The 25,550-nt window shown below is 42.3% G+C and overlaps 1 protein-coding gene across 6 annotated transcripts in view; it reads right to left on the bottom strand.

The window, feature by feature from the left end:
- The window catches only part of MAML3 (mastermind like transcriptional coactivator 3), a 319,248-nt gene that overhangs the window by 247,447 nt on the left and 46,251 nt on the right, over positions 1 to 25,550 (bottom strand). For 2 of the 6 annotated variants that reach the window (XM_063336884.1, XM_063336885.1), the window contains exon 1: positions 1,544 to 3,114. The exons of 1 other annotated variant lie outside the window; for it this stretch is intronic. In XM_063336884.1, the coding sequence (XP_063192954.1) occupies positions 1,544 to 1,996 (453 nt within the window). In that variant the 5' untranslated portion in view covers positions 1,997 to 3,114. Of the gene's footprint in view, positions 1 to 1,543; positions 3,115 to 14,794; positions 14,916 to 15,911; positions 16,409 to 17,886; positions 18,127 to 25,550 lie in introns of those variants that run through there. 3 more of the 6 variants (XM_063336888.1, XM_063336887.1, XM_063336889.1) reach the window with 3 other exon arrangements.

The raw sequence follows: 25,550 nt of genomic DNA, 5'->3' as shown, positions 1-25,550 counted from the left end.
CTCTCCCTCCGCTGCCCGGGGCCGCGGGAGCCGTCCCGCTGCTCGCCTCCCGGCCGGGAGCTATGCCGGGGCTGCTCTCCGGCTGGGAGAAGGCGGGATGCTCCTCGGCGGCGGGGCGGGAGGTGGGGGCTGCCCTGGGCGCTGAGCTTTTGTTTGCCGCCGGCCAAGCCAAACCCACCTCCTTGCCCCCCGAAAGCGGGGCCGGGGGATGGCAGACAAAGCGCCCGGCAGGACAGCGAAGGGGCAGCGGGGAAGGGGTGCTGCCCGCCGGGCTGCGCGGCGCCAGGGCAGGGGAGGAGCCGGCAGGCACCCAGCCGGCATCACGGACAGGGGAGGACGGGCTCGGCCCGAGAAAAACACATTGCTCCCTGCTTTCGCATGCCGGGGGAAGGGGGGGTGGGGAAGAGCCACCGCCGGGACGGACGCCTCCCCGCCGCTTTGTCACCGAGACACCCCCCCCTTCCCTCACCGGGCGGGGGCCGGTGGCAGCTGCCGCCCCGCCGGACCCTCCCGCGCAGCAGGGGAGGGCGAGAGGGAGGGACGTGCGAGGCTTGTAAACCACACGCTGCCATCGCGCCTCCCTCCTTCCCTCCCTCCTCCCCGCCGCCCATTGTGCGCCCGGCAGACGGCGAAGACCCAGCGGCCCCGTGCCCGCCCCCGAGCGCCGTGTACCCTCGGCACGACACGGCCCGGGGCGGGGGCGACGGACGACGACACCTCAGGACACACACAGGCTTCTCCCCCCGCCGCAGAGTCGCTCGCCCGGGCAAACCGAGCCGCCGCCGCAGCCCAACAGAACGACGGGCGGCCGCGACCTGCCGTCAATAAGGCCCAGGGGGAGTGCGGGGCCCCGGCTCCCCCCGCACCTCCTTTTATTATTCATCATCGGTGCAGCCTGGGAGTGGGAAACTCGGCTTCCTACTTGCCGCTACGCTCCTACCGGCTCAGCCTCCGCCCCCTTCCCCCCCCGCCCCGCTCCTCGCTAAGCTCCTTAAAACCCAAGGAAACTTTAGGAAGCGATTCAGCTGGCGTGGGGAGCCGGGCTCCTGCCAACGCCGGGGCAGCCCAGGCGAGAAACCTGCCCCCAACTTTTCCTCCTGCCGGCGCCCCAGCCCTACGGAGCCGACTTCCACCCTCCTCCTCCGCGGCGGGATTTAAAAAGGCGACCGGCCGCCCAAAGCCGCACGCCCCCCGCGTGGAAAAACCGTGGGGAAACACGCAGGCACACAAAACCCTCCTCTGGCTTGTTTCAGCCCACGCCGCACGCTCCTTCCCTCTTCCCTCCCCTCCCCCGAGGCAGCTCATCCCTTCTGAAAGAGACGAGGGGGGAGAAAAGTTTGCCCGCTGCCCCCCCGCTCCCCGTGAGAAGTTGCGAAGCCAGCCGGCAGCCCCCCGCTCGCCCAGCCGGCCCGCGGCCCTGCCGCCGCCAAAGTTGAACCGAGCCCCTTTCACCCCTCCGGAAAACAACCTCCAGCTCATCCCGGCGAGAGACTCGGAGCGGACAGCGACCCCACCACCCCCTCCCCGGCCCGCATCCCCTTACCATGATCAGAGTGTGATTCCTCTGCTCCGCCGTGGCAGGCTCGGCATCTTGCTGCTGTTTGCTCGGATGCTGCTGCTTGCTGCCGCCGGTGCCGGTGCCGGTTTTCTTGGCCCTCTGCTCCAGGGTCCGCTGGTAGAGGCTCACCGTGTCCCTGCGCTCCAGCTCCAGCTGCTCCGCCTGGGCTTGCTGGTACCTGCTCTCGCAGTTGACATGGTGCCGCCGGCAGCCCTCGATGCGCTGCCTCAGCCGCTCCACCACGGTGCTGTGCTTGGGAATGCCGCCGCCGCCGCTGTTAGCGTTATTGTTACCGGGAGCGGCGGCGGGAGGACCGTGGGGAGTGCTGTTAACCCCGATACCGGCCCCGCCGGCCCCGCTGAGGCTGCTGTTCAGGTTATTGTTGATGCAGATACTGCTGCCATTCGCGGCGGCAGCGGGGGCTGCAAAATCCCCCATCCTCTTCCCCGGGCACACTATTTTGGAAGAACTTTTTTTATCCTACCCTTCACACACACAGAGTCTCCTCCGGGGTCCTGATGGGATACTTTTTAGAGAAACGGGGGGGGAGGGGGCACCACCATGTATCAGGGAAACAGCGATCCCAAGCAAATGTTTCTCTTTCCCCCCAGCCAATCCCTCTCGAGAAGCTCCAAAACATTAAAAAGAGAGAGGGGGGGTGGGGGGGGGATAAAGAGAGAAGGTGCTAAAAGGTTATCACCACGAACACAACCAACAAACACACACACACACAAAAAAAAGAAGCACAACAAACTGAGCGGCAGCAATTCGGATAGCAAACTCCAAGAGATATCAGACCAGTTCCTTTCCTCCTTTTTCTTTTTTATAATCCATCATTTCCAAATAGATTCCGTGAGATTTCCGGAGGTTTTGCCAAAAGCCTTCTCTCCCCATGGATAAACACACGCGCCCCTTCACATGCACCCACATAGACACACACACACACCCGCTCACACGCACGTTCGCACACACACACATCCAAGCAGAAGCGCACGCCGGGCACACACCGCACACTCACTCGCACTCCCCGGCATCAAAAGACAGGCCAAGCCGCTTTCTTATTGTATTTTCCTTCTAGAAAAAAGTTTTGGTGTTTATGCCGCACCGCGTTCGCAAAGTACTTTGGCTGCTCGGTTGCATTTCAACAGGAACCTAAATAGCAAATCCTCGGGCTGGGGGAAGTAAACACATGAACAATCCGGGCCGAGCTGGAGAGGAGAAAAAAAAAAAAAAAGAAAAAGAAAAAAAAGAAGTAGAGCTCTGAAGTCTTTGCAAAAAAAAAAAACAAAACAAAAAAAACCCAAACGCCGAGCTGATACAGCCTAACGCTTTGCTCCGCTTTGCTTGCTGCTGCTGCTGCTCCTCCTGCCACCATCACAATGATCAAATGCTCTCCTCCTCCACCTCCTCCTCCTCCATGCCAGCGGAGTGATATCAGGACAGGAGCGCTGGGTAAACACCGCAGCAGCAGCAGCAGCAGCAGCGGCGGCGGCGGCTCCTCCAGGCCGTGAGGCAGACCCGGGGACAAGGTGCAAAACCCGGCACGGACGTCGCCCAGCAGGAGCGGACATGGCGCTCCCCCCCCCCCCCCCCCAACCAAACCACCACCGGGGGCGGCGGCGGGCGCGGCGGGGCGGAGCGGCGGCCGCCCCCGGGGCTCCCCGGCGCCCCCCCCGCGTCCCCACTCCGGGGTGCAGGCGGGGCGGGCGGCCGCCTTTACCCGGCCAGCGAGAGCGCTGTGCCGGGCACCGGGGAGGATGGGGGGGGGACACGACACGGACGGACAGCGTGTGTCCGGAGCCCGCCGGCAGTCGCGGGGGAGGGGCCGGTGGAGGGTCCGGGAGGCGGGAGGGGGGGCAGCACCAGAGCGGCGTGTGCCGTGTTTGCCTGCCGTGTAAACTGTTGCATAATTGAAGGGGAAGGGAGCGCGGAGCCCGGTGCCTCCCGGAGACGGGGCTGAACTTTCTATTTTAAACAAGGAGGAGAAACATGACACGTCGGGCAAGGAACATTTTTCCGAGCCAAGGGTGGCTGCCTCCATATAGAGCGCGGGTGATTAATGGATCGAGAATAACATCCCGGGAACCCAGTTTAAGCCGTTTTTGCAGACAAAGCTACTGCACGCAGGATTTTAATTGATTGTTATTTTCTAACTAGCACTATGAGATATGCGCTTCCAATTCTTTTTTTTTTTTTTTTAAATACACCTATATAAACCAGAATTATCTCAGAGAGACAGCCTTGTTCTCTAATATGCAGCTGGAAATAAGGAAAATTGGGAACTCATACATTAGTCATGAGATCTGATTTAAACCATCTTCATTTCTGCCATTGCCGATTAGCATAGGATACTATTTCTAAGCTACTGGCAGTGGCAAAGAGCTGTCTTTGTCTTCTTTTAAGTGCTCAGCGATATGAAATTTGGTTTTAATTTGCTCCTTTTGCTTCCTAACTATGTTGAGATGGAAAATAATAGCAGACAAATAAAATTAGTAATTAGTACCTTCCCCAGTGTTGGGACTAATGAGCATGTCTTCCCCCCGGCCTTAAAACTTTTCTCTAGTATCAGTTTGAGAAGTGAAGCTGCTTACTGTTCTTTGTCATCACCGCTTACTGCTTTATCACAAAACAAACAGGGAAAAATTATAGTTCTGCTCAGAAGCAGCCAAAGAGCGAGGGGAAACTGCAAAATCCTGCGTCATTTGCAAAGATCGGCATCTCTGTTAATTTTGAGCCGGGGGATGTGTTACAAACTCTTCAGCAACTATCCATCTGACTCCACAAGACAACACTATTATTTGGTTGTGTAGGAATAAACATGAAAAGATTGAATGTAAGAACTGGGGGGGGGGGAGGAGGAGGGGGCTTTCTGGTTTGTTTTTTTTTTGATTGTTTGTTTGTTTTTCACTTGAAATGGAAAGTGCCAGCAGGCCAGAAAGGGAGGCAGCTGTGGATTAGGTTTAACTTTTGAAAAAGTAGTTTTTGGGTTCCTCCGCAGTGCCCCCTGCAGCCCGGCAGCGTGAGTGCGGGCAGCCTCGCTGAAAGGCCGTACGTACACCAGAGAAATCCACAAAAAGATAGAAACGCTTCTTACACCCAGCGAGTCAGAAATACATGTAAAAGTAGCGGCTTGGTTTGTGGGTTTTGTTTGGGTTTTTTTGCAGGCTGCTTTTTGATACATTTTATAGAAGTTGTGTTCTTTTCCTACGACTAGCATAAATAGCGTTTGTCAATCTATATGAACTCACACAAACACGCCTTAACTTTCAGTACATCACTTTGTCAGCAAACATGGCAATTTTTTTAAGTGCATGCCGGATTGTTATAGAATTAAATTCCAGCCTCTTAAAAATTTAGGAATTTTTTAATCCCTCAGCCAGGTACCTTGGTTGTGCCAGGCTGCACAGTCCAGGGGTGATGATTTGAGTAATAGTTTTGTAGTAACTGGTGCTTATTGTTAGAAGTTTTGCAAACAGATCAATCACCAGTTTTGTGAAAAAAAAAAAAAAAAAATCTGAATACATTCTAAAAGCAGTTGATTCTGATCAAAAGATATTTTTTAATTGGCTGAGGTTAAAACAAAACTGAGCAAATATGTGTCCGTCTATTTCCCCACTCATTTTAAGAGCAATAGTGTTGATACTTGCATTATTTTATAGTACAACCTTTTACTATTCCCTATATCGAAAAACAATCAATAGAATCAGCATTTCATAAAAAATGTTATTTTACAGCTGTCATCCAGCACCTAAGAGCTAACTACACGTTTTCATCCGACAGGAGAGTTTTATTTTAAAGCCAAGTATTGAATGGCAATTGTAAAATAGCATAATAGAGAAAAGATTTCACAGTTCATTTTTGCATCACTTTTATTTTAAGGATACTTAGACCAACAATTACCAGCTTCTGAAAACCTAAGGCCAAAATGAGCTATTTAGGAAACTACTTAAATTCAATTTTTGTGAAGGACAACACTTCTGGGAAGTCAACGGTTTTGAATAAATAGAAATGGGAAAAAACCCTCAGAAAAAGTCCTGGGCAATGCAAGAAATAGAGAGATCTCAGCCCTGTTATACTACTGATTATTGTCATCAAAACAGATGTTCTTCATAGCCTTGACCAAACAAGTCTGTTCTGTAATGAGACACAAGTACAGGCTCACTCGTGATAGATGTGTGCACTTATGTGTATGACCATGGACTTACGCACACTCACCTCTTACGTAGTAATTTATTTTGCACGTACAAATGTGTATGTTTGCTCTATACCTTTTACACACCCACGCATCCCCACAGCCCCCTGCACATCAGCTTTAGAAAACTATCTTCACAACTGGAATTTCAAACGAATCAAATATATCAGAATTCCAAGTGATGTAAGATGAACTTGCTGATGCCAGCAGTCGAACACTAATGCCTACCGATATCAGCTGACAGGACACTAATTACCAGTTAGAGGAGATGATTGCTTGGTAAAGGATCTATTCAGTGAGTTACGATTTTGAAAAATTATAAAGCACAGGCCTGATCTGTGAAAAGATACGCAGTATGAAAATACAGCATACGTTCTCAAGATGATTATCATGACAGAGATCTGTCTAATTAGGAAGAATCTATTTTAATGCTAAGATATGAAAGAGCCCAGCTGGGAGAGGAATTTAGAGGAAGACACAGAAACATGACTGTTAAGCTGACAGCAAGTGCAGCCTAAGCATGTTCCAATGACAGCTTCTAAAAAAAAAATTCATCTCAGCATTTAATCAATAGTGGTTTCAGAACAAGTGCAGCCTTACAGATAATCTAGCTAGTCATATTAGTGGGAGGAGCTCCATAAATAATATAGAAAATACGCCTTTGCAGAGCAACATACCGAAACCACTCTCCTATTGTCAGCTGAGCTGGGGGTTATCCAGTAGATGGGCAACATTAAAAATATCACCATGAGGATAAATATGAATCCCACTCTATTAGAAACCACACTTTAGTTCCTGGCGCTGCCAGTCAGGTTGGAAACTGCAATCGTTGTGGCAGTAAGTTTCAAACCATCTTGGGCAACAGATTAACCTTCAGAGTGGCCGCCTGGGTAGACACCTTTCTGAAAGCTCCTCCTATAATTACATGGTTTATGTATAAATCCATGGATGACACGGTGACACAGGCATCTGCTGGAAGGTGAACCTAGAGTCAACCATGCAGTGTGTTCGCTGATACAACTTTGAAAACCAGCTAACAGACACTTTTTGGGTCTGCAAGAAGCAGCTTGCTTAAACAGCAAAAAGAAGACTTCTGCTGAAGCTTCTCTTGGACACAGTGCAATCTAACAGACCAAACCAGATGTACTTCAGTTACGACCACAAGCTGCTTAAGCACGTTGCCTAATGCATCCATAGTCAAAAAAGAATAATAATGTAATTTTGAGAGTAGTTAAAGCAAAGGCATACAGTTGAGGGTTGACTGAAAACAAAAAAACCCCACAACCTCCATGAATGTATCTGTGAAATCCAACTACAGCATGGCAAAAATTCTCATGACAGCTGGGAGCGGCCACGAGCTATGGCTGTCAGAACATCCAGAGCTGTAGGAATTCTTCAAGGGATGATCCGAGTCTGAAGCAAACAAAGTTGCTGTAAATAGTTAAGGAAAAAGTCATGAAGGCTGCAAAGGAAGAGAAGAACAAAATAACGGAGGTAGGAAGGGGAAGCAACAAAGAAAATCAGAAAGCAAGTTAAAATTAGAAAAGTCAGAGCTTTAAGGCATTGCAGGAAGTGGAGTGATCACTATGTGTAAATACAAGCAAAACCAAAACACCCTCAAAACTACCCACTTTCTAGGCTACACATTTAAAATTGTACAACATAGGGAATCCAAGTCAGAATTTTTACAAAATCTTACCAGTTGTGAACAACACTGAAGGCTCCGATTCAGCAAGGTGTTGCAGCAGGATAGGCACATGGATTGAGACACACACCCTGCTAAGTAACTCTGCTGAATCGGGGCTGGAAAGGAACGAAAAATGTGTACTTGTTCTCTCCTGTCCTGATTATAGATCGGTCACAAGAAGAACATTAAATAAAAAGTGATTACCATGAACTGGCAGTTACCCACGCACTATCCTGTCAGATTAATGTTATTGAAGTACATCCTAGTTTAGGAAGCAGAATTAAGATAATTGGTCCCAATATACCACAGTATGTCTTTCTGTTATTTTGAAAATCTGGTTCTGGAGCTAAGAGCTGTAGGAGATATCCATGGAGAGAGATAGGAGAGAGCTTGAAGGGGGGAAAGGAAAATCCTTGCTCAGGCACAGGCCCCATCTAAGCCTTTGATCTGTCACACTGATCTCAAGAGAATAACGGGGTTGGAATGGAGGAGCCAGGGGGGTGAAGGTGGGCGAGAAAGAGAGAGAAGAAAAGACACTAGGAAAAATCCCAGAGAGCTGCTTCTGGGGGTTCCTTGCAGCTTACACTAGAAACATACATGAAGGAACTTAAATGTCTTTAGCCATTCTTATACCGAGTCTGCTCAGTAAAGACTGCCCCATCTCCATTTAGCTTGAATTAACAGGGCAACCAACAAAAAATCCCTCATCAATAAAATGGAATGCCAACTTTGGTGACAAGGAAGCAGCTGGGGGAATTTTATTTTATTTTTTTCCCCTCCAAGGCAGTTGCTGTTTAGATGTCAGCCATTTATAAGAATTTCAGAGCGAACATGATCACTTTGAATTTTCTGAGCCAGAAGACAGCCTTAACCTATTGAAAACTACGGTTCATCCTCCTTCATATGGGAGACTGATGATTCATATGGGAGACTTGTTCTGCAATTCTTGGCGTAACCAATCAAGTTTAACATGTAAACAAGGACGTTTTTATAAGTTCTTAAATCACAGGGAAACAGAAATAAAGGGTCATTTTCCACAGCAGTCATTTTTTTTAAGTTCAGTCTTCAACACAGAGAAATACTGTATTTTCCTCCCTGTGCCAGTGTGCTGACCAACATCACCATTGTTTCATCAAAACTGCTATAGTTTACAATCTACAAATATATAGCATACATTTAAGAACCTATATTAAAAGTACATCACTGAGATTGCAGTCAATGACTTCAAACCCACCAAAATCAAAGCCCTTGTGCAATCTTTATTTGGCTTCCTTGCGCAATCCACAGTATGATGAAGTCTTCAAATACACCCTTACACACTATTTTTCCACAGGATGTTTGCTTCATTCTGTACACAGAATTGTCAACGCTCACCAGTGAACAGCTATTTAATACATTTTTCCCTTTTTGTTCCATGTATCACCTCGTATCTATTTACTAATTCAAACCCCGTTCACAGACATTCATTTCCTCAGAACGGCCACCATTACTGCTCCTGACTGTTTCACATGTACCAATAAACTGATTTTCACGATTCATTGCAAGTGAGAGGACAGTGCTCTTACTCATGTTAGAGACTGGAAACCGAAACAAAGAAATTGAGCTTAAAAGGTTTTGCTAAAATGCCTCATTTGAGCTGATTTTTTAAAAGACTTAAACAATTTAAGGTACACTGTGTTTTACAAGAACAGCCCACATCAACTTCAGTTGAATCTGTAGGAGTTTAGCATTTCTGCTAGGCAGGAGCCCTTTCTCAAGTCAGGTACCTGGAAAACGAGGGACGCAATTAGCAATCATCTGCAAGAAGCAGAGTTTACATGAACTGAGTAGCATCACTTAAGACAGCTCAAACATTTCACGTCAAATACATATTGTTCAGTAAATTACAGGCAAACCCAGAAATTAGACCTTATAGAAAAGAAAGAAAATACTACACGCTGTTTTTCAGTAATATTTTAAAAGAAATCTTTTTGTTCCACTTTTTCTGTAGACACACCTTTCAAATAGTCTTTGCTGAAGCAAAGTCAAAATATGCTCAATTTAGACTGCTGAGGGAAAGTTTACCTGAAGCCAGAAAATGCTAAAGAGATAAGACATTAAAATAACAAGAAAATCCCTGAAAAGATACAGAAAAGATCCCTGTTCATGTTTGGTCATATTAGCCAAAATACGAAACCCAGTAACTACTAGCTACATTAAAAACCAAGCCTGCGTTCAGGCTATTTCCAGAGTCACTTAAGTTACTAGACAACATTCATCAGAAGTCTAGGACGCCTCCCATCTTAGCTCAGGCTTGCAGTTAACTAATGGTTCACAGCCAACAACAGCTGATTAGATTCCAGTTAGACAGGAAAAAAATCCTTCTCATAGTATGAATAGTGAGACTTTAAATAGATTACTTATGGAGGCTGTTGAGTCTCCATCACTGAAAGCTTTAGGAACAAGTTAGACAAATTTGTCAGTATGGACACAGATATAATTGATTTTGCCATTGTGATGGATTAGGTGAGTTCTTAAAGTTCTTTCTGATCCTAACTTTTCATAACATTATGATTATTTAGGGAGCTTGAAAGTTATAAATATATTTAAGCTGTTAATAACTTCATTTATTTAGTTCTGACTTTGGTTTATAATGAGAAGGTTACATACGAACTTATGCGTTGGTTCAGACCACAGGGCCATGTAGCATGGAGCTCTATCTTCCACAGTAATCCATGGAGCACATACTGGGTGCCAGCCTTCAAATGTTTTCAAGTTAGATTATACGATTAATCTAGTTAGTATTCTCTACAGCATCCCTTCCAAGGTTCTTTCCAGTCTCTCCTTCCATCCCTATAAACTCTTTGATCCAGAAAATCATTTGAGGAAGAGTACCACAGGTCCACATAGGCTGTCTGAAGAACTGGTTCCTCTGGTTTGTTCCAAATGAAGCTCTTAGTAACTTCTTCTGATATCCCTCGTGCTTGTAGTAGAAGAGACAGTGAAAAGCCCACTCCACTTCTCTCCGGACCTCTCAGTTCTGTCGACCTCTTCTTACAGTCCCCCTATGTCATGTTTTTTTCCAAATGAAGATTCTTGGCTATTCAGTGGATCAGAGGAGTTCCTTGCATGTTGTAATGGAAGTCACAGTGTATCTCTGATCATCCTTGTAATCTCTGAATACTTTTCAGTTCTACTATGTCCTGTCCAAAATAAAGAGACTGGAACTGTATGCAGTATTCAAGTTTGTAAACACTGGATTTTTACAGGAGCACATGCACTTGAACAGTAAGCATGATAATCCTCTCTGTTCTCTATTTGCTTCTTAATAATTCCTGAGTTGTTTTTTTCTTTTTCCTTCAACTACTACTAAGTGATATTTTCATGGAACTGCCTAGCACAGCCCAAAGATCTTGTTCCTGAAGACCTTTGCGACAGCTCAGAAATCACAGAATCATAGAATAGTTTGGGTTGGAAGGGACCTTTAAAGGTCATCTAGTCCAATGCCCAATGATCCAAGATGTGAAGATAGGACTATTCTTCCCCAAATGTGTCACTTCACAATTATCTACACTGCACTTTACAATTGCACCTGTTGTTTTATTGTACAGTCAACCTTTCTGCAAGCTGTGCAGTCTCCCTTGTCCTTACTACCTTGCATAACCTCCTATCATCAGCAAAGCTTTGTCACCTCACTGATTCACTTCCCTTCTCCAGGTCATTTAAGAATATATTGAGCAGTACAGGTCCCAAGATAGACGCCGTATGGAATTTCACTAGTGATCTTCCTCCTGTGCAAGAACCAGCCATTTAATTCCATCCAGTGATGACCTACCCACCATTCACATCTTTCAAATCATATTCTCATCCATTCCAGCACCTGCCTTCCTATGCCAGTGACATTCTCATGTTGCTTGGTTTTCCTGAAACACTTCGATAAAAAGTTTTGTCAAAAGTATTTTTGAAATCCAAGTTGACTGTATCGGTCAGATGATGCTACATATCACTGACTCCTTCAAAGAAGTCAGACAGCTTTGTTAACTCTCACGGATTAGATAATATTTGTTCATGTAGATACTAATTCTCTCTCTTATTACAATATCTACTCATTCACCTGGAACAGATATCAAATTTTAGTTTGCTGGACACTCTTGGAACCTTTCTTAATGACTGACATCACATTTGACACCTTACGATTTTCATGTACTGAGGAATATAGAAAAGAGAGGTTAAATGCAGCTATTAGTAGATATTTCATCCCTGAGTTCTCTTAGAATTCTCAGGTGAATCCTTCAGATCCTGGAGATTCTTCTGTATTCATCTGCCATTTGTACCATTACCTCTTCCAGATACTTCAGTTTCAGAGACATCCCTGCAGACTTCCCTGAATGCCCCAAAAGGGCTCTGGAAGGACAATTTCCCTGATTTCCTCCACAGTGAACAAGGATGCAAATGGTTCAGCTTCTCTCCAGTGACTTTGTCCTCCCTGAGAATTCATTTTATACCCCTGTCATATTCAGGCTCACTGACAATGTTTTTTTCCTCCTGATGCACTGGAAGAAGGATATTGAACTATTTTTGATTCTCTTAGCTAGTTAGGTATCAGACTCATCATTGGTCTGCCTAATAATAATTTTAACAGTATGTCTGTCAGTGTCTATGATACTTTTTGTTTTTTTCATTTAGATGTGTCTTTGGCTTTTGGAAGGACGCCTTCCGCTTTCCAACAGACTCTCTTTGCTGTTTGGCCACAACCACCTCTTTTTACTTTCTCAGGCATGTCCAGTAAATCCTGTCCTCTTCCTCTTTGGTGTCCTTCTGTAGTCATCGCACCCCCTTTATGGATTTAATTGTCTTAGGTGCCACTCTTTGTTTATTCTTGGTAAACATTCTCATTTTTACATAGCTCCCCATGTAGAAGCAAACACAACAATGGTGGGCATTTTGGCCTCTATTGCTCCCCAAAGATATTGAATCCAAGAGTGTTATGTCATTCTTGAAGTGCAGTCTTAGTGTTCAGCAAGATATATATGCATATATGGATATATATATACGTGTGTGTGTGTATGTATTCATTTTATATAATTGAGCAAATTGCAATATAGGGCAGATGGGGCTGGTAAACCGGGAAGCAACTGTGAAAGGACTTCTGGTTCTTCCCAGATATAACCAGACATGAGTGGATCAGACTTGGATCTGATCTCACTTCTGAGTTTGCCTGAAATGTACGTGGATAATAATTAGCATTTATTACATGTAGCTCTCAAATCCTTCTAAGCATCACTATTCCTCTTCGCACAGCAATGATGAGCCACAGAACACTGAATTGCCAAAAGACAGTACCTATGATTCTTTATTTCACTCTGCCATCCATGCTGGCATCTCCTTTATTTACTATGAACCACTAACTTTGCAAACTATCAGGGGCATTGCTTTCAAATCATGCTATAGTTGATTTTATGTGGTAAACGTGCCCAGATAAGGTATTTACATCCTTATTTTCAGGCCCACTTTTGTCTGCATATAACAAATATTTGTAACAATGTAACATAGCATGATTTTCATGCAACAGATATGTTAAGGTAACTTCATTAGCTTATTAAGCTTGGTTTGCATTTAATAGCTCAACAAAGCACTCTAATTGAATGAGGCGATATAAACACACAGCCCATGTTGTTGGGGCTTTGAGATCATGGGTGTTCCCATGATTCACGTGGTACCTATTCTAGAGAAATCCAGCACTACAGGCCAAGAATACCAAAGCACTATCTCCGCATCAGAACACCGACGATAAACAGTACCCCATAAAATAGGAAATAAATAACAGCATTTTTCATTTTTCCACGGTGTAGCATCAAAACCTACATGTATAGATTTTTTTTTTTGGCCTAATTCTTGTCCTATGAGATGTACAGTCATTCCTTTTCCTCTTCACCTTTCTGACTACCATTTCTTCTAGAAATTTATGTTATTAATCCAGAACTCAGTAAAAGTGTCTTAGTTTTGCATGTCTCACTCACAGGAGATAACCTGTCGGCACAGTAATTTTGCATATTGGTCTATCTAGGGCGTCCAACATTTTTTCACAGTAACTTGCATGTTGGTATTTTGATTTCTAGGTCAGTGCACTAACCACAGATTAATTTTGGGGTTAGAATTATGTGTTTCACTAGACAACCAATTTGTCTTGTCAAGACCTGCAAATGACAGAATATAGGAAGGTAGTACCTTTTCATTACAGGTTTAGTGTGGTTTTTTTGAATCTACCTTTCCTTTCTGGAAAAGGAAACACATGCTGCCTCAGCTAGTGTGGCACCAGAAGCTTGACGCTTTTTTTTTTTGAATTGACCTCTACCAGCCATTCATAATTATCAGTTAAAGCAGGGTGACAGACTTCCCTTCCATAGAGAAGAAAAAGCTGAATTGTACACTACCCAGAGGGTAATATTTATCAGTTCTTCCAGTACTCTCACATACTTGATGTAGTTCTATTTAGTAATGCTTTGATGCCAAGTCAAGCTCTGTGCCGCATATCATCTCAAGCTGGAATACCCAGAAGTTACTCCCTTTAACCCCATCTTACCAGTTTTGTCCCAAGTGTAGCTATGCACATTGCCAGCTGCCAAAAAAAAAAAAAAGGCTTTTTTGGTGGGGTTTCTTTGGTGTTTAATAGCATGCTGCTTCTTCAATTTCTCTGTCGGTATCACACCATTCAGTTGCTGTATGGATTAGATACCTTTATGTGCACCTCATGATCCATGAAAATTAATCAACTTGAATATTGTATTTATGAAAGCATCTAACTTTGTGCAGATAAGAAAAAAATCAAGAAGAGACCTGAGGAATATAGAGTATCATTCCATAAATAGCAAAGATACTGAATTGGCAGAATTAATTATTCTTCAGCTGTCCACATCATTTTGTTACTAAACAAACAGTTCGTTAGAATGTATACTAGCTCTATAGACTTATTTATTTGTATATGGTTCTTTGAGGTAATTTTATAGCGGTGACACTGAGAAGCCAAAAACTGGATACACAGTTTCCCCGTTTTTCTGTCTTGTGACTCAGAAAGAGGACTGCCATCTGTCCCACATTGCCTGGTACAGTAACTTAATTGGAATTTCATCTCCAAGACACAGTAACAATAGAAGTTTGGTACTCCACCAATATTCAAAATTCCCTTATAGTCACTGCTAATTTACTGATTCTTAGCTCTGCTGAATCAGCATCACTGAAAGCAATGTCTCCCCTTTATCACTGACAGAAAGCAGTGCCTCTGCAAGGGCAGAGTCAACAAACAACAGGATTAGGGTAGACTGACTGTAGCTGTATCAACTCCTGTACAATCGTTTTAAAATTATCTAAAATCACTAACCTTTCACTTCTGGAGCATGAGGTTCAATTCTATGTTTAGCCATGCATGAAAATGAGTTCAGCAATCTTGGTTTAGCCTCCACAGAATCATTCATGTAATTTGCCATGATTGGCAGATTTTGCTGTGGAGAAAAAGTGAATATGAATTAGAAAATAAAAGTGAGGTTTTGTCAGGTTGAAAAATCAAACAGCAATAAATCTGAATCTCAGAATCACAGAGAGCAAATTCAGATCTGAAAGCTTGGACCTTCGTGCAACACACACATGGACAGAGTAAAAAATGGAATAGAGGGCAAGATCTACTGTAAGCACAATGTAGCAGCCATCATGGCACCAATGGAGCAGTCACTGAAACACTACTGTGAGTAGGATGGTTGCACACCAATGGGCTGCTCCCGAACCCTACTCCTCAAAATGCACGGTGTCTTCTTATCCACAGGAGGTGCTCTCGGTACTGCCCACTTGAGTGCAGCAGGCAGCTTTGTGTTCTCAAACATGCCCTACATTTTGTGAAGGCCAGCAGCCCTGCTTCACCTGTCACCATGAATTCCGGGGTGCTGCTTAGAATCAAAAAGTCAGTCTGTTTCTAGACAGTGAGGAAGACTGCGAGTCCCTCTTTTCCATGAAGGAGCCCTTTCTGAACAATAAGCAAACACAAATTAAAACCTATAAATACACATGAAAGAGAAAAAAATAGAAATGGATAAAAATAAGAGTGAGAAAGAAGTGAAGAATGACAACGCCTCATCTGTCATAATCCTCTTCTCACTGGCTTTGGGTGACTATTAGATTCAAACCCAAGACCCATATGAAATCAACCCAGGTGACAATCACAGAACTATCTCAGTAAGGACAGTGGATAGTCTTTTGACTCAGGCTGTACATACAACTGCTCTGTGATTAACTTTTTCTCCTTATGTATATTTTTTTTTCTTGGACAAATACTAAACTTTGCATAGTTAGAATTCTTTGAAAGTAACCATACAATGGTGCACTGTCATTGCAAAGTTGAAATGGAACTGAAAAAAGGTGGTATCTTTTCGCTTATGACCTAAATCAAGACATGTCTGATGCAGATGGTTTTTAAACACACTTTCAAGAAGGAACGACGTCCTTACATTTGTTTACACATCCGCCTCAAAAGGACATGGATTCTGACTGGAGCCCTGTGCGTTACTGCAGTATAAATACTGTAAACTCCTTTACACCTTTCACTCACTGCTCTGTCTAAAAAAAAGAGCAAATGTGAAAACAAGACAGAGAAACACAAGAGGCTGATAGGTTTAACATAAATATTGGCTGCAACTCTTTCTGTAAGATTTAACTGGTGTATTTTAATAAAAACATTAACAGCATGTTTACAGTAGATATTAACAAAGGGGATGTCTAAAGCCCCCATCACCTCTGCAGCTTTTCAGATCGTATTTAGCACTCTACAGTCATTGTGTTATGTGGGCAACCCTGCAAATAAAACTCTAGCAAATCTAACCGTCTTTGGTACTCAGCAAGGAAACTGCTTCTGCTTCCACCCAAAACCTTGCATGAAATCCTGTCAGTTTTACAGCATAATTCAACCCGTTTTATACTAACTTTAATGTACAACAACTTTCTGCCTTGCACAATGGTAGTTTATAGTTAAATCTTTAATAATATTCTGAGTTGTGATTTGTTATAGAAATTTTTTCATTGTAGAAATTTTTTAATTATTCTTTTCCCTCCTCTTGGACGTGTCTTCTGCATAGAGTTGGGCTGGTGTCAGTGTATTTTTTCCTCTCTGGGTTCTGTGACAACGCAGTCTGCTTTTGGGAAGAGACAGTGCCACTACCACCAGGAGTGAAATGCCCTGTCATACTCCTATGTTGTAACATAAAGGCAGTCTTTTAGCCCACCTCTTATTTTATCAATACTCCTTCAAGAACTATAATTTAACAACAAAAAATAAACAAAGCAAAAGAATGACAGTAAAATCTAATTTAACCATCCTTTGGCTAAATTTACCGGGCACTTTAGAACCTAGTCCACCATAGTCTTATTTAAAAATGGGTGGCTGAAAGGTGCCGTAGGATTTATAAAAAGAAAACAGATTGTCTCAGTGGCTGATGCCAAATAACTCATCGCCTGAGTTATCACTCTTCAATCAAAAAGTATATGAAGAAACTACATAAGTCATTTAGACAGCAATCACCATGGAGTTATGCTGGCCTCTCATGTCAATGATGAAACAGCCAAATTCCCTGACAGTGGTGAGTTATTTCTTTTATCACCGGCAGAGCTGCCAAAAGAATCATCAAGGCTACAGGCATGGAAAACATGAGGCCCCTCCAAATTCGAGCTATAAAAATACAATGTGTTTTATTACTTTACTTCAATCCTTACAATTTAAGTTTTTAAAAAAATTACAACAACGCCAATCATAGTTAGGCAACAAAGTGATTAATTTGAATTATTTAATTCCTGTAAGGAAGCTTTCTTCCAGACCATGATCTTTGAGATTCTGTTCCCACCTCCTTTTGTCCTCAATCTCTCTCATAATGCAACACGTATCTTTCAGCCCTGACAAAGCCAGTGTAAAATATTGGGTGTGTTATTACAAATTGTAATTCAGTCACTTTGGAGGCGGATTTTTTTTCTCTAGTTATAGTAATGACATAGTATAGGAAGTTTACATTTTTTTGTTGCACATTAACATTGCTAGAGAGGTCACATACTGTAAGCAAGAGTATAGGTGTTCAGAAATATTTCTCTGCCTGGCCTGATTGCCTTTAAAAATCTTAAAGAAAGTCCAAATATATTCATTCTCTTGGTATAGTTTTAAGTACTTGTTTTAAAAACCTAGCATGTACTGCAGAAAAGCAAGTTTTGTGGGCCTGATTTCAATTTGAGCAGAACTTCAGTTAATAATGTTGCATATATAAACCCTCTTTTAACAGTCCATAACATTAAACTGACGACAGGATTGCTAAAGAACTTTGTTATTTTTTTCTCCCTATTAAATCAGCATTACGGACTTTCAGCAGATGTCTTTAATAGACATAGTTATTAAAAAAAGTATTATATCAAATAAATTCAGACCATTTCTTCAGTATTACTTACTTCCACCATTAAGAGCAGATTTTCTCCTGTATCTTCAAATTATTACATTTACGTCTAATACAAACAAAAAAACTCTCATCATCTTCAGACACTATAAACCTCTGTCAGCATCCATACTGTTCCTATATTTAAAAAACTGTCACTGCTTCCATTTACATTAACCCCCTATTTTTACAGGTTTAAAAGCTGACCTTAAGAACATGTTCTAATAGAAAGGTTTTAGTCCATTTTAGCATTTTATTATTTTTTTTAAAGTTGGGAAAAATATCCTCCTTCTTTTTAAGCTCTTAGGTGCCAAAGAGGTTTTGTAGTGTCAGGTATTTTTCTGAGCCTTCATAACTCAAAAATAATGTCAGTTTTGAGTTAATTTCTTGCAAGGTATCAGCTAATAAATGTCTGCTTTCGCATTTTTACTGTTTGGGAAATGTTATTAAATATAATCACTTTTCTCTGGCAAAACCCACACCACAGGTGATGTCTCTGGGTGAAACTGTCAATAGTACTACCTGCCTGAGAAAAGTACATAAAGTCACACTTATGCTTTTGCCATAAAATAAGTCTTGTTGCTCTGATGTGAACATGCAGTTCTTTATCTCCAACAATTAGACCACTTATTCACCTAAGTAAATACAGATTTATGAGCTACAGATCTCCTCTCTTTCCCTCCCATCTGCACAGGTAACCTGACAATATATAGGCTGGGAGATGTCGGAGTACTCCTGAGTTCCTAGGTCTTGACCAAATCTTGTCTTCATATCAATATCAGCCTTCTCCCTCTGCAGCCTGATTTCCACAGAAACCTAATGCATGATCAGATGGGAACAGTGGCAAGTTCTTGGTCTGAATAAGCAAAAGACAAGATCTAGGACAACCTTAAGAAAGATCTGGAGCCACAATGGGCTTTGGAGTTAGGATTCTCTGGAGTAATTCTACTGAAAGCAACGAAGTTATTCTTAGATAATTTTTGATATTTAAAAGTACGTATTTTTAAACCGAGTACATTAAAGTAGACTTTGGTCCATGAGCAGTACATAATACTCTTTTTTACAAATTTGTCGTATAAGTGAGAGAAAGAAACAATGGCATAATTGTTAGGCACTACTTTGGTTAAATCCACCTACCCATCACAGACCCCTAAATGCTCAACTCATAATTCTACACTTGTATCAACAAGAGGCTTGTAAGGATAAATGCATTAAACACTGAGGTATGCAATGACTTTGAACTAGAAATACCATTGATGCATAGCTTTGTGTATTTCCTTGATGCTGGAATACAAAAAGATGCCTGAAAGCACATCCAGAAATTCTTCGTACTTTGCCTTAAAGGTCTGAAGACACTTTCACTAGCTTTGAAGAGCATCATGGCTCAATGAATCTGATCTCAAGTGCGGCGTGAATTGCTCATGTAATACAGGTGCTTTAAAAGGTTGGTCACTGTTCGCTGTGCAAGTCTTTACAGACCTGTTCACAATACCTTTAGTGTCATAACTTTTTCCAGCAGCAGGCTCTTTTGTAGCCATTAAAAAGAACAGTTTAAGGCAATCAATAAGGGTTATAGGATGAAACTGGAGCGATTTGGTTTGTTTTATAGAATGGGGTATTTCAGTTGGAAGGGACCTACAACCATCATCCAGTCCAACTGCCTGATCACTTCAGGGCTGACTAAAAGTTGAAGCATGTTATTAAGGGCATTGTCCAAATGCCTCTTAAACACTGACAGGCTTGGAGCATCGACCACCTCTCTAGGAAGCCTGTATAGATACAGGTACTTCTACACAAGCAGCACCTTAGCTTTGTGGTCGAAAGGTCACCAGCTCAGGGTCATAACTACACCACAGTCATTGGTTTTAGTCAACTCCCTAGATTTTTCAGGCTTCAGAAAAATAGTCTTCATTCAACAGCAATCATTATTTATGTTAAAATGTCAAGCTCTTTAAAATCTGGCAAGAAATTTTAAAGAAAATTAAAGCTATTTTCTTTATCCTCCTAATTCTACTTGGGGAAAATATCAGTGAGAATACGGGAAGTAAATTAGGGAATAAAAAAAAAAAGCTACGCAAAATCTCTGATTGCCACTGCAGCATACTCTATTTCATACTATGAATTCTGGTACTCTTTCATGGTGTTAGATACTGTTGAATGAAAAAACGTCATCTCTTAAACAGGAAAGTGCATCTCAGAAGCTTGTCCAAAGCATCCTAGTTTTAATATCCTCTACTATCCTCTGGTAGTAAAGCAGCCATAATAACCTTGAGTTGTCCCCGAGACTCAAGTCAGCTGTAGCTGCCTAACTACGTGTAGTATCCACATACAGCACTAAACTATGAGGTATGAAGCACAGAAATTGTTTGAAAGAACTGCTGATGTGATTAGACAACACCTGAATTAATCAGACAGTTCATGACATAAGATAACTTATCTGGATGGCCCCAAGAAGTGTCTACATCTGAGAAACAGAGCAAAGGGAAAAAAACCAACAACCCCACACCCAGGTCACAGTTCTGCTGTACTCCCAAATATAATCCGGCACAGCAGATAATCTTGCCCACCTTTACATCTTCTCTCTACTATGCACCTTGGCTGCTTCGTCTGCTAAAGACATAAATCACGGTTGCCTGGAGGGGCCAAAATTTAAAAGGATGCAACCACAGACCAGGGAGTTGATGACTGACTCTGACATCCCAGAATAGCTCTGAGTAAGCTGCTGCTTTTCTATCAAGAGTGGGATCATTTTTTTTCCCCTCTAGGTATACACATTTCATAGCAACACATTCTGTTGCTATTTAGGATTCACTGACCACTTCCATTACAAATGTTCTTTTCTCAAGATTTATAACCAGAGCTTTTGTTACAACGTCCAGTGCCAGACAAAACTTGCCTCATTTTGGGTTTCATTGCAAAACCAGGACTATAGCCGCCTTCCCAGAAATTTCCGCAGTTCTTTTGGCGAGCTTGAGATAATTACAAGGTGATGTTAGAACAATGCATACCTTAAGAGTCAGCAAAAACTCTTCAACTCCAAATTGATTTAGCTGTTTAAAAATCAAAAATCAGGAATCCTCTGCATTCAAAGCAGAATCAGCATTGAGTGGAGGGATGAATCCAATGATTGAAACTAAAGAAAATGTTTGTGTGAACCCCAGTGAGAATCAAAATAGCTGCATTTTGCATTGCTCTATTTATAACTCTATAATTTTAAATGGTAAGACCAAAAATAGTCATTGCAATATGTCAGCTCAATGTAATTTTTCTTTCCAAGAGACATAAATCGGTCTAATTTTTTTTTTTTTTTGTAGAGAGTAGTAAAATAAATAATAAATAGTTTTCCACATAGTTTTAGAGGGTTTTTTGTTACTGAAGTTTTAGTCCTTTGTGGCTCGAGTTCCTGGCATCTGAACAGCCTTTCCCTCATCTGACTTCATTTAGGATATACATCTATCAAGGGACTTTCAGAAATATGTAATGATTTAACAAGGCAGCTAGTTCAAGTGGGGGATAATTAGGCTTTCACCCTCCCCTTCACTCTGTGCCACTGTTTTTTACTCTATCTCCATTGTACCCTTAAAAGCAGCGGATCCGCAGCCAAGCATTGCACACTCCCCACAGCCAGCAACTTCCTCTGAAGCTGCAGTGCATAATTACAACCAGCTGCCAAGGGCTGCTGAGAGCAGGACAAGCAGCACCTTCCTGCCCAGACCGTAACACCCAGGTTTTGCTATGTGGACATCCCCAAGCAAGATCCCGCATTCCCGTAGTAAAAGTTAACAGGGAGCAACAATCTCCCTCCTCCTTTCTCGTACCACCAGGGAAACCGAATCGGTGTCCTGAGGTGTTTGAGACTCGGGGACATCAGGTACATACAGATGGTGCAAACTGGCAAACAATGTTTTGCAGTTACGTAGCGCTAAGGTCACATAACACTTATGCGCTGATGAACTCTATCTCTTCAAATCAAATTTATACCTAAAGAAAGCAATACCAGATGCATTGAACATTTTGCTCAAAACAACAGAAAAACCTGCGAGGGACAACAAAACTTGCATTCTTACCCTTACATCGTGTTAGGGTTACAAAATTATAGCATTCAGATAGTAAAACTGTATTACATATGGAACTGTAGACTTAACCTGCACAGACAGGTAGATAACAGCTCATGTGAAAGAATTCCATGCCAAACGAAATCACCCTGCTTTTCTGTTACAGGATGCTGAGCTTCACAGGAGTACAAGAGGGAGCTCTCATGAGGCTTCACAAACAGAAGTTTCTGGAAAAGCAGGAGAATACAAAGTGCCCCATAAACCCATGGCATATACAATCAGGGCTCTTGGGTAGTGCACCAGTATCGGCTGCATCCATGTGCAATAGCTAATAACAGTAAATGAAAGTATCAGAAGTGCCCAAGTGATTTAGAAGCACAGCACATATGATCGGAATGGATTTTACACTCTGTGAGTGAAAAATTTTGATAGTCGGGTTTGGTCTTTATACCTCTTTTTTCTTTTTTTTTTTTTCCTTCCTTCCTGGATGGAGGAACATAGTCATAACAGCAACTGAAATCATCATTCCAAAGTCACGATGGGTTTTTCTGCCATAACACATAGCTGTATGGGAATCCTGTCAGGTTCACTGTTTGCACTTTTCCCATGGGTGTAAACATGCCTCAAACACTCCAGCTTTCACGCTGTACTTTTCTTTTGCACTAGCATTGGCTGTACAGCACAGACATCAGCCTTTCTCCGCCTCTTATTGCACCACCAGGGCATCATCCTCCTCACTTCTCAGGCTATAGTTTTGCATTATATTGGCTTTGGTACTAAAATAGGCTTAAGAAATCGCCCTCCACTGTTTGCCCTTGCCCACTCTGTTTATCCTGATTCACTTCACTGACCCAGCTGATCCCATTAAGGCTGGCAAAAGAAGGAACCAAAAGGTGGCAAATTGTGGTAAAGAGGGATGAATGAGCAGATGGATGTAGAGGAAAGTGATAAACATTAAACCATTTTTGCTACTGGAGAATGTACAACGAAAAAAATGTTCTCAAAGAGCTCGGTTATTGGTGAATCAACTTTACTCCTTTGAATGCTTCTATTATGCATGTTCCACTTTGCATGATTTCAAAGTGGCAACCAGAACACTTGGAGTGGGATCTCAGAGACTTAGACTGCGTAAATTTCACTTTCCACTAAGGCAACTGGCAGAGGAAAGAAGAATGGAGGTATGAGAAATGCACACCACAGCAGAGCACAGGGCTAGGAAGGGTGCATATATGTTCTATAGCAATGGGAAAAAAGAAGAATACAAACCCAAGAGCCTGAGGTACACAAAGGTGTACACAAAGAAACATACTTGGCAGAGAACTGGAGGAAGACGTGCTCCGCCCAACGCAAGAGACAGATTCTGACTGCTGTAAAGGTGGTTGTAGGTTATGAAAGTCGCACAGGTAGCATAGGGAAAAGTGCACACATGAACAATGCCACTTTGGTAGCATTACACGCTCATTGTGACCTCGTGTCAATGATGAGAGAGCGACGTGGTGAAATAGCAGGAGAGGCCACATAGGCATAAACATACACAGCTGGAGTGCCTACTTCTTTGTTCTGCCTTTTCAATTTCTGATAACCTTCTGAAACTCTATTTGTTAGTAGTCTTCTTTAAGATTAATCCAAATTTCCATTTTCCCACCTTCAAGGACAAGCTCACACACCTCAAATAAAATTCTAATCTTGACTGTTCATTCTGAATGTTTTCTTGAGCAAGAGTGAGCTCAGCTGACCTTCTCATTTCAGGTAATTTGCAGCTTGCTAAAGGAAAATTCTTAGGCTCCTAACTATGAACAAGCTTAACATATGAACAAAAATGTTTAGGCTCTCATACACCTAATGTTACAAAGCACTAACAATTGAGTGTGCACACTCAGAGGATGTTGTCCTGTAATTACCACTCTTCCAATCAAATCATGGAATCACAGAATAGCTGAGGTCAGGAGATACCTCTGGAGATCATCTACTCTAAGCCCCCTGCTCCAAGCCGGTGGCTCAGAGGCGTGTTCAGTTGGGTTTTGAGTATTTCCAAGGATGGAGACTCCACAACCTTTCTGGGCAACCTGTGCCAGTGCTTGGTCACCCTCACATTGAAAAAGTAATTTCTTATGTTTGAATGGAACTTCTTGTATTTCAATTTGAGGCCATTACTTCTCATCCTGTCACTATATACTACTGATGAGAGTCTGGCTCCATCTTCTTTACATCCTTCCATCAGATGTTTACATAATTCATGTAGGAGAAACCATTGTGTAGGAAAAGGTCTACAAACACAAGCCTAAAACACAAAACGTCTTCACTTCAGTCTTGACACATAAAAACATGTCCCACTCCCATTTTGCTATAAAGATAATTAAAGTTGCAAATCCACCATATAGCTGTTTCAGCAAGGATTCTGTTTATTTGCTTTACTTGTATGTTCTCTATATTCCTCTGCCTGCTTAGTAAATGCTGGGATTATTTGATAGCAACTAAGTCATTTTATGTTTACAAACATACCAACTGGGTTCCAGTTAAAAGTTTCTCAGGTTTTATTTGTGTGTGTGAAACAAGAGTCCAACCCTGACTAAAGACAAGCTGCAAAACTCTGACCAGTCAGGAAGCTATCAGACAGCAAACTATCTTTTGAGCACTTGGTGAAAGCAACAAAATCCTTTAATCTTATTTTTTTAAAGTGAGATACAAACCAGGAAGCTTCTCATTTTTAGCAAAGGAACAAAAGGTAAATTTCTACCAAGATTTATACATGTACCAGCAAGTCTTTCCAGACAGTCTAGGAAAAATCATCAACAGTGTTGTCAGACTTCAGAAAAATAACAAGTATCTTATTTCAACAAATGCAATTTGATCACTAAATCCAACCTTCATGAAACAGAAATGCAGTTACAGGTTTGGAGCCTCTTACCCTTTCCCCCAAAAAGCTGACAGATAAAAGTTTGTAAAAGCTGATGCAGTTTTAATATCAAAAGTTCGCAACTTTCAAAACACCTCTCATCTCCAATATCCCCACGTACCCTTCCCTCGAGTCATTTCTGGAGAAAATGTTCCAGTGGTGACCATGACAAGGATTTCTGCTTGAAAGCACGATTTTCTTTGTTACCTTCAAAATCTACAGAACTGTTCACCATACATCCACTGAAAATTTGGTCTTGGCCAACTATCTTCCTCTGTTAGGTTTTGCTCTTAGTAAAGTAAAACAACTACGGCAGTTTTGGCACAGCAGAGTAGGAAAGATGGTTTTTTTGGTTTGTTTTTTTTTTTTTTTTTGTTTGTTTGTTTGTTTTAACGCTCCTTTTGCAGCATGAGCAGTTATTAACTTGCCCTGAAATGAGGATGTATTAGTGTGGTGTGGGAGACAGTTTCTGTCTAAATTTGCAGGCCTGGTAATTAGAGATAAACTTTTATTTCTATCTGTACATCTTTGAAAGATAATAACCATAGTGCCCAATGACAGCATTTTTACAATTTTCCTTAGGAGAAAAACTGCAATTTCAGGCATGTTAATCATGAAAAAGTCACTCTCATAAAAGTCACTCTCAAGAAAATGAACATAAGATGTAAGCACAACGAATATAGGAAAGAAAAATCCTTATTAGCCTACAGGCTGAAGTAGAGGTGGTGT

The sequence above is a fragment of the Chroicocephalus ridibundus genome, chromosome 5 (genome assembly GCF_963924245.1).
Source record: "Chroicocephalus ridibundus chromosome 5, bChrRid1.1, whole genome shotgun sequence".
Taxonomy (NCBI): Eukaryota; Metazoa; Chordata; class Aves; order Charadriiformes; family Laridae; genus Chroicocephalus; species Chroicocephalus ridibundus.
Note: the sequence above shows the minus strand (reverse complement) of the source record. Positions and strands in the feature narration are given on the sequence as shown.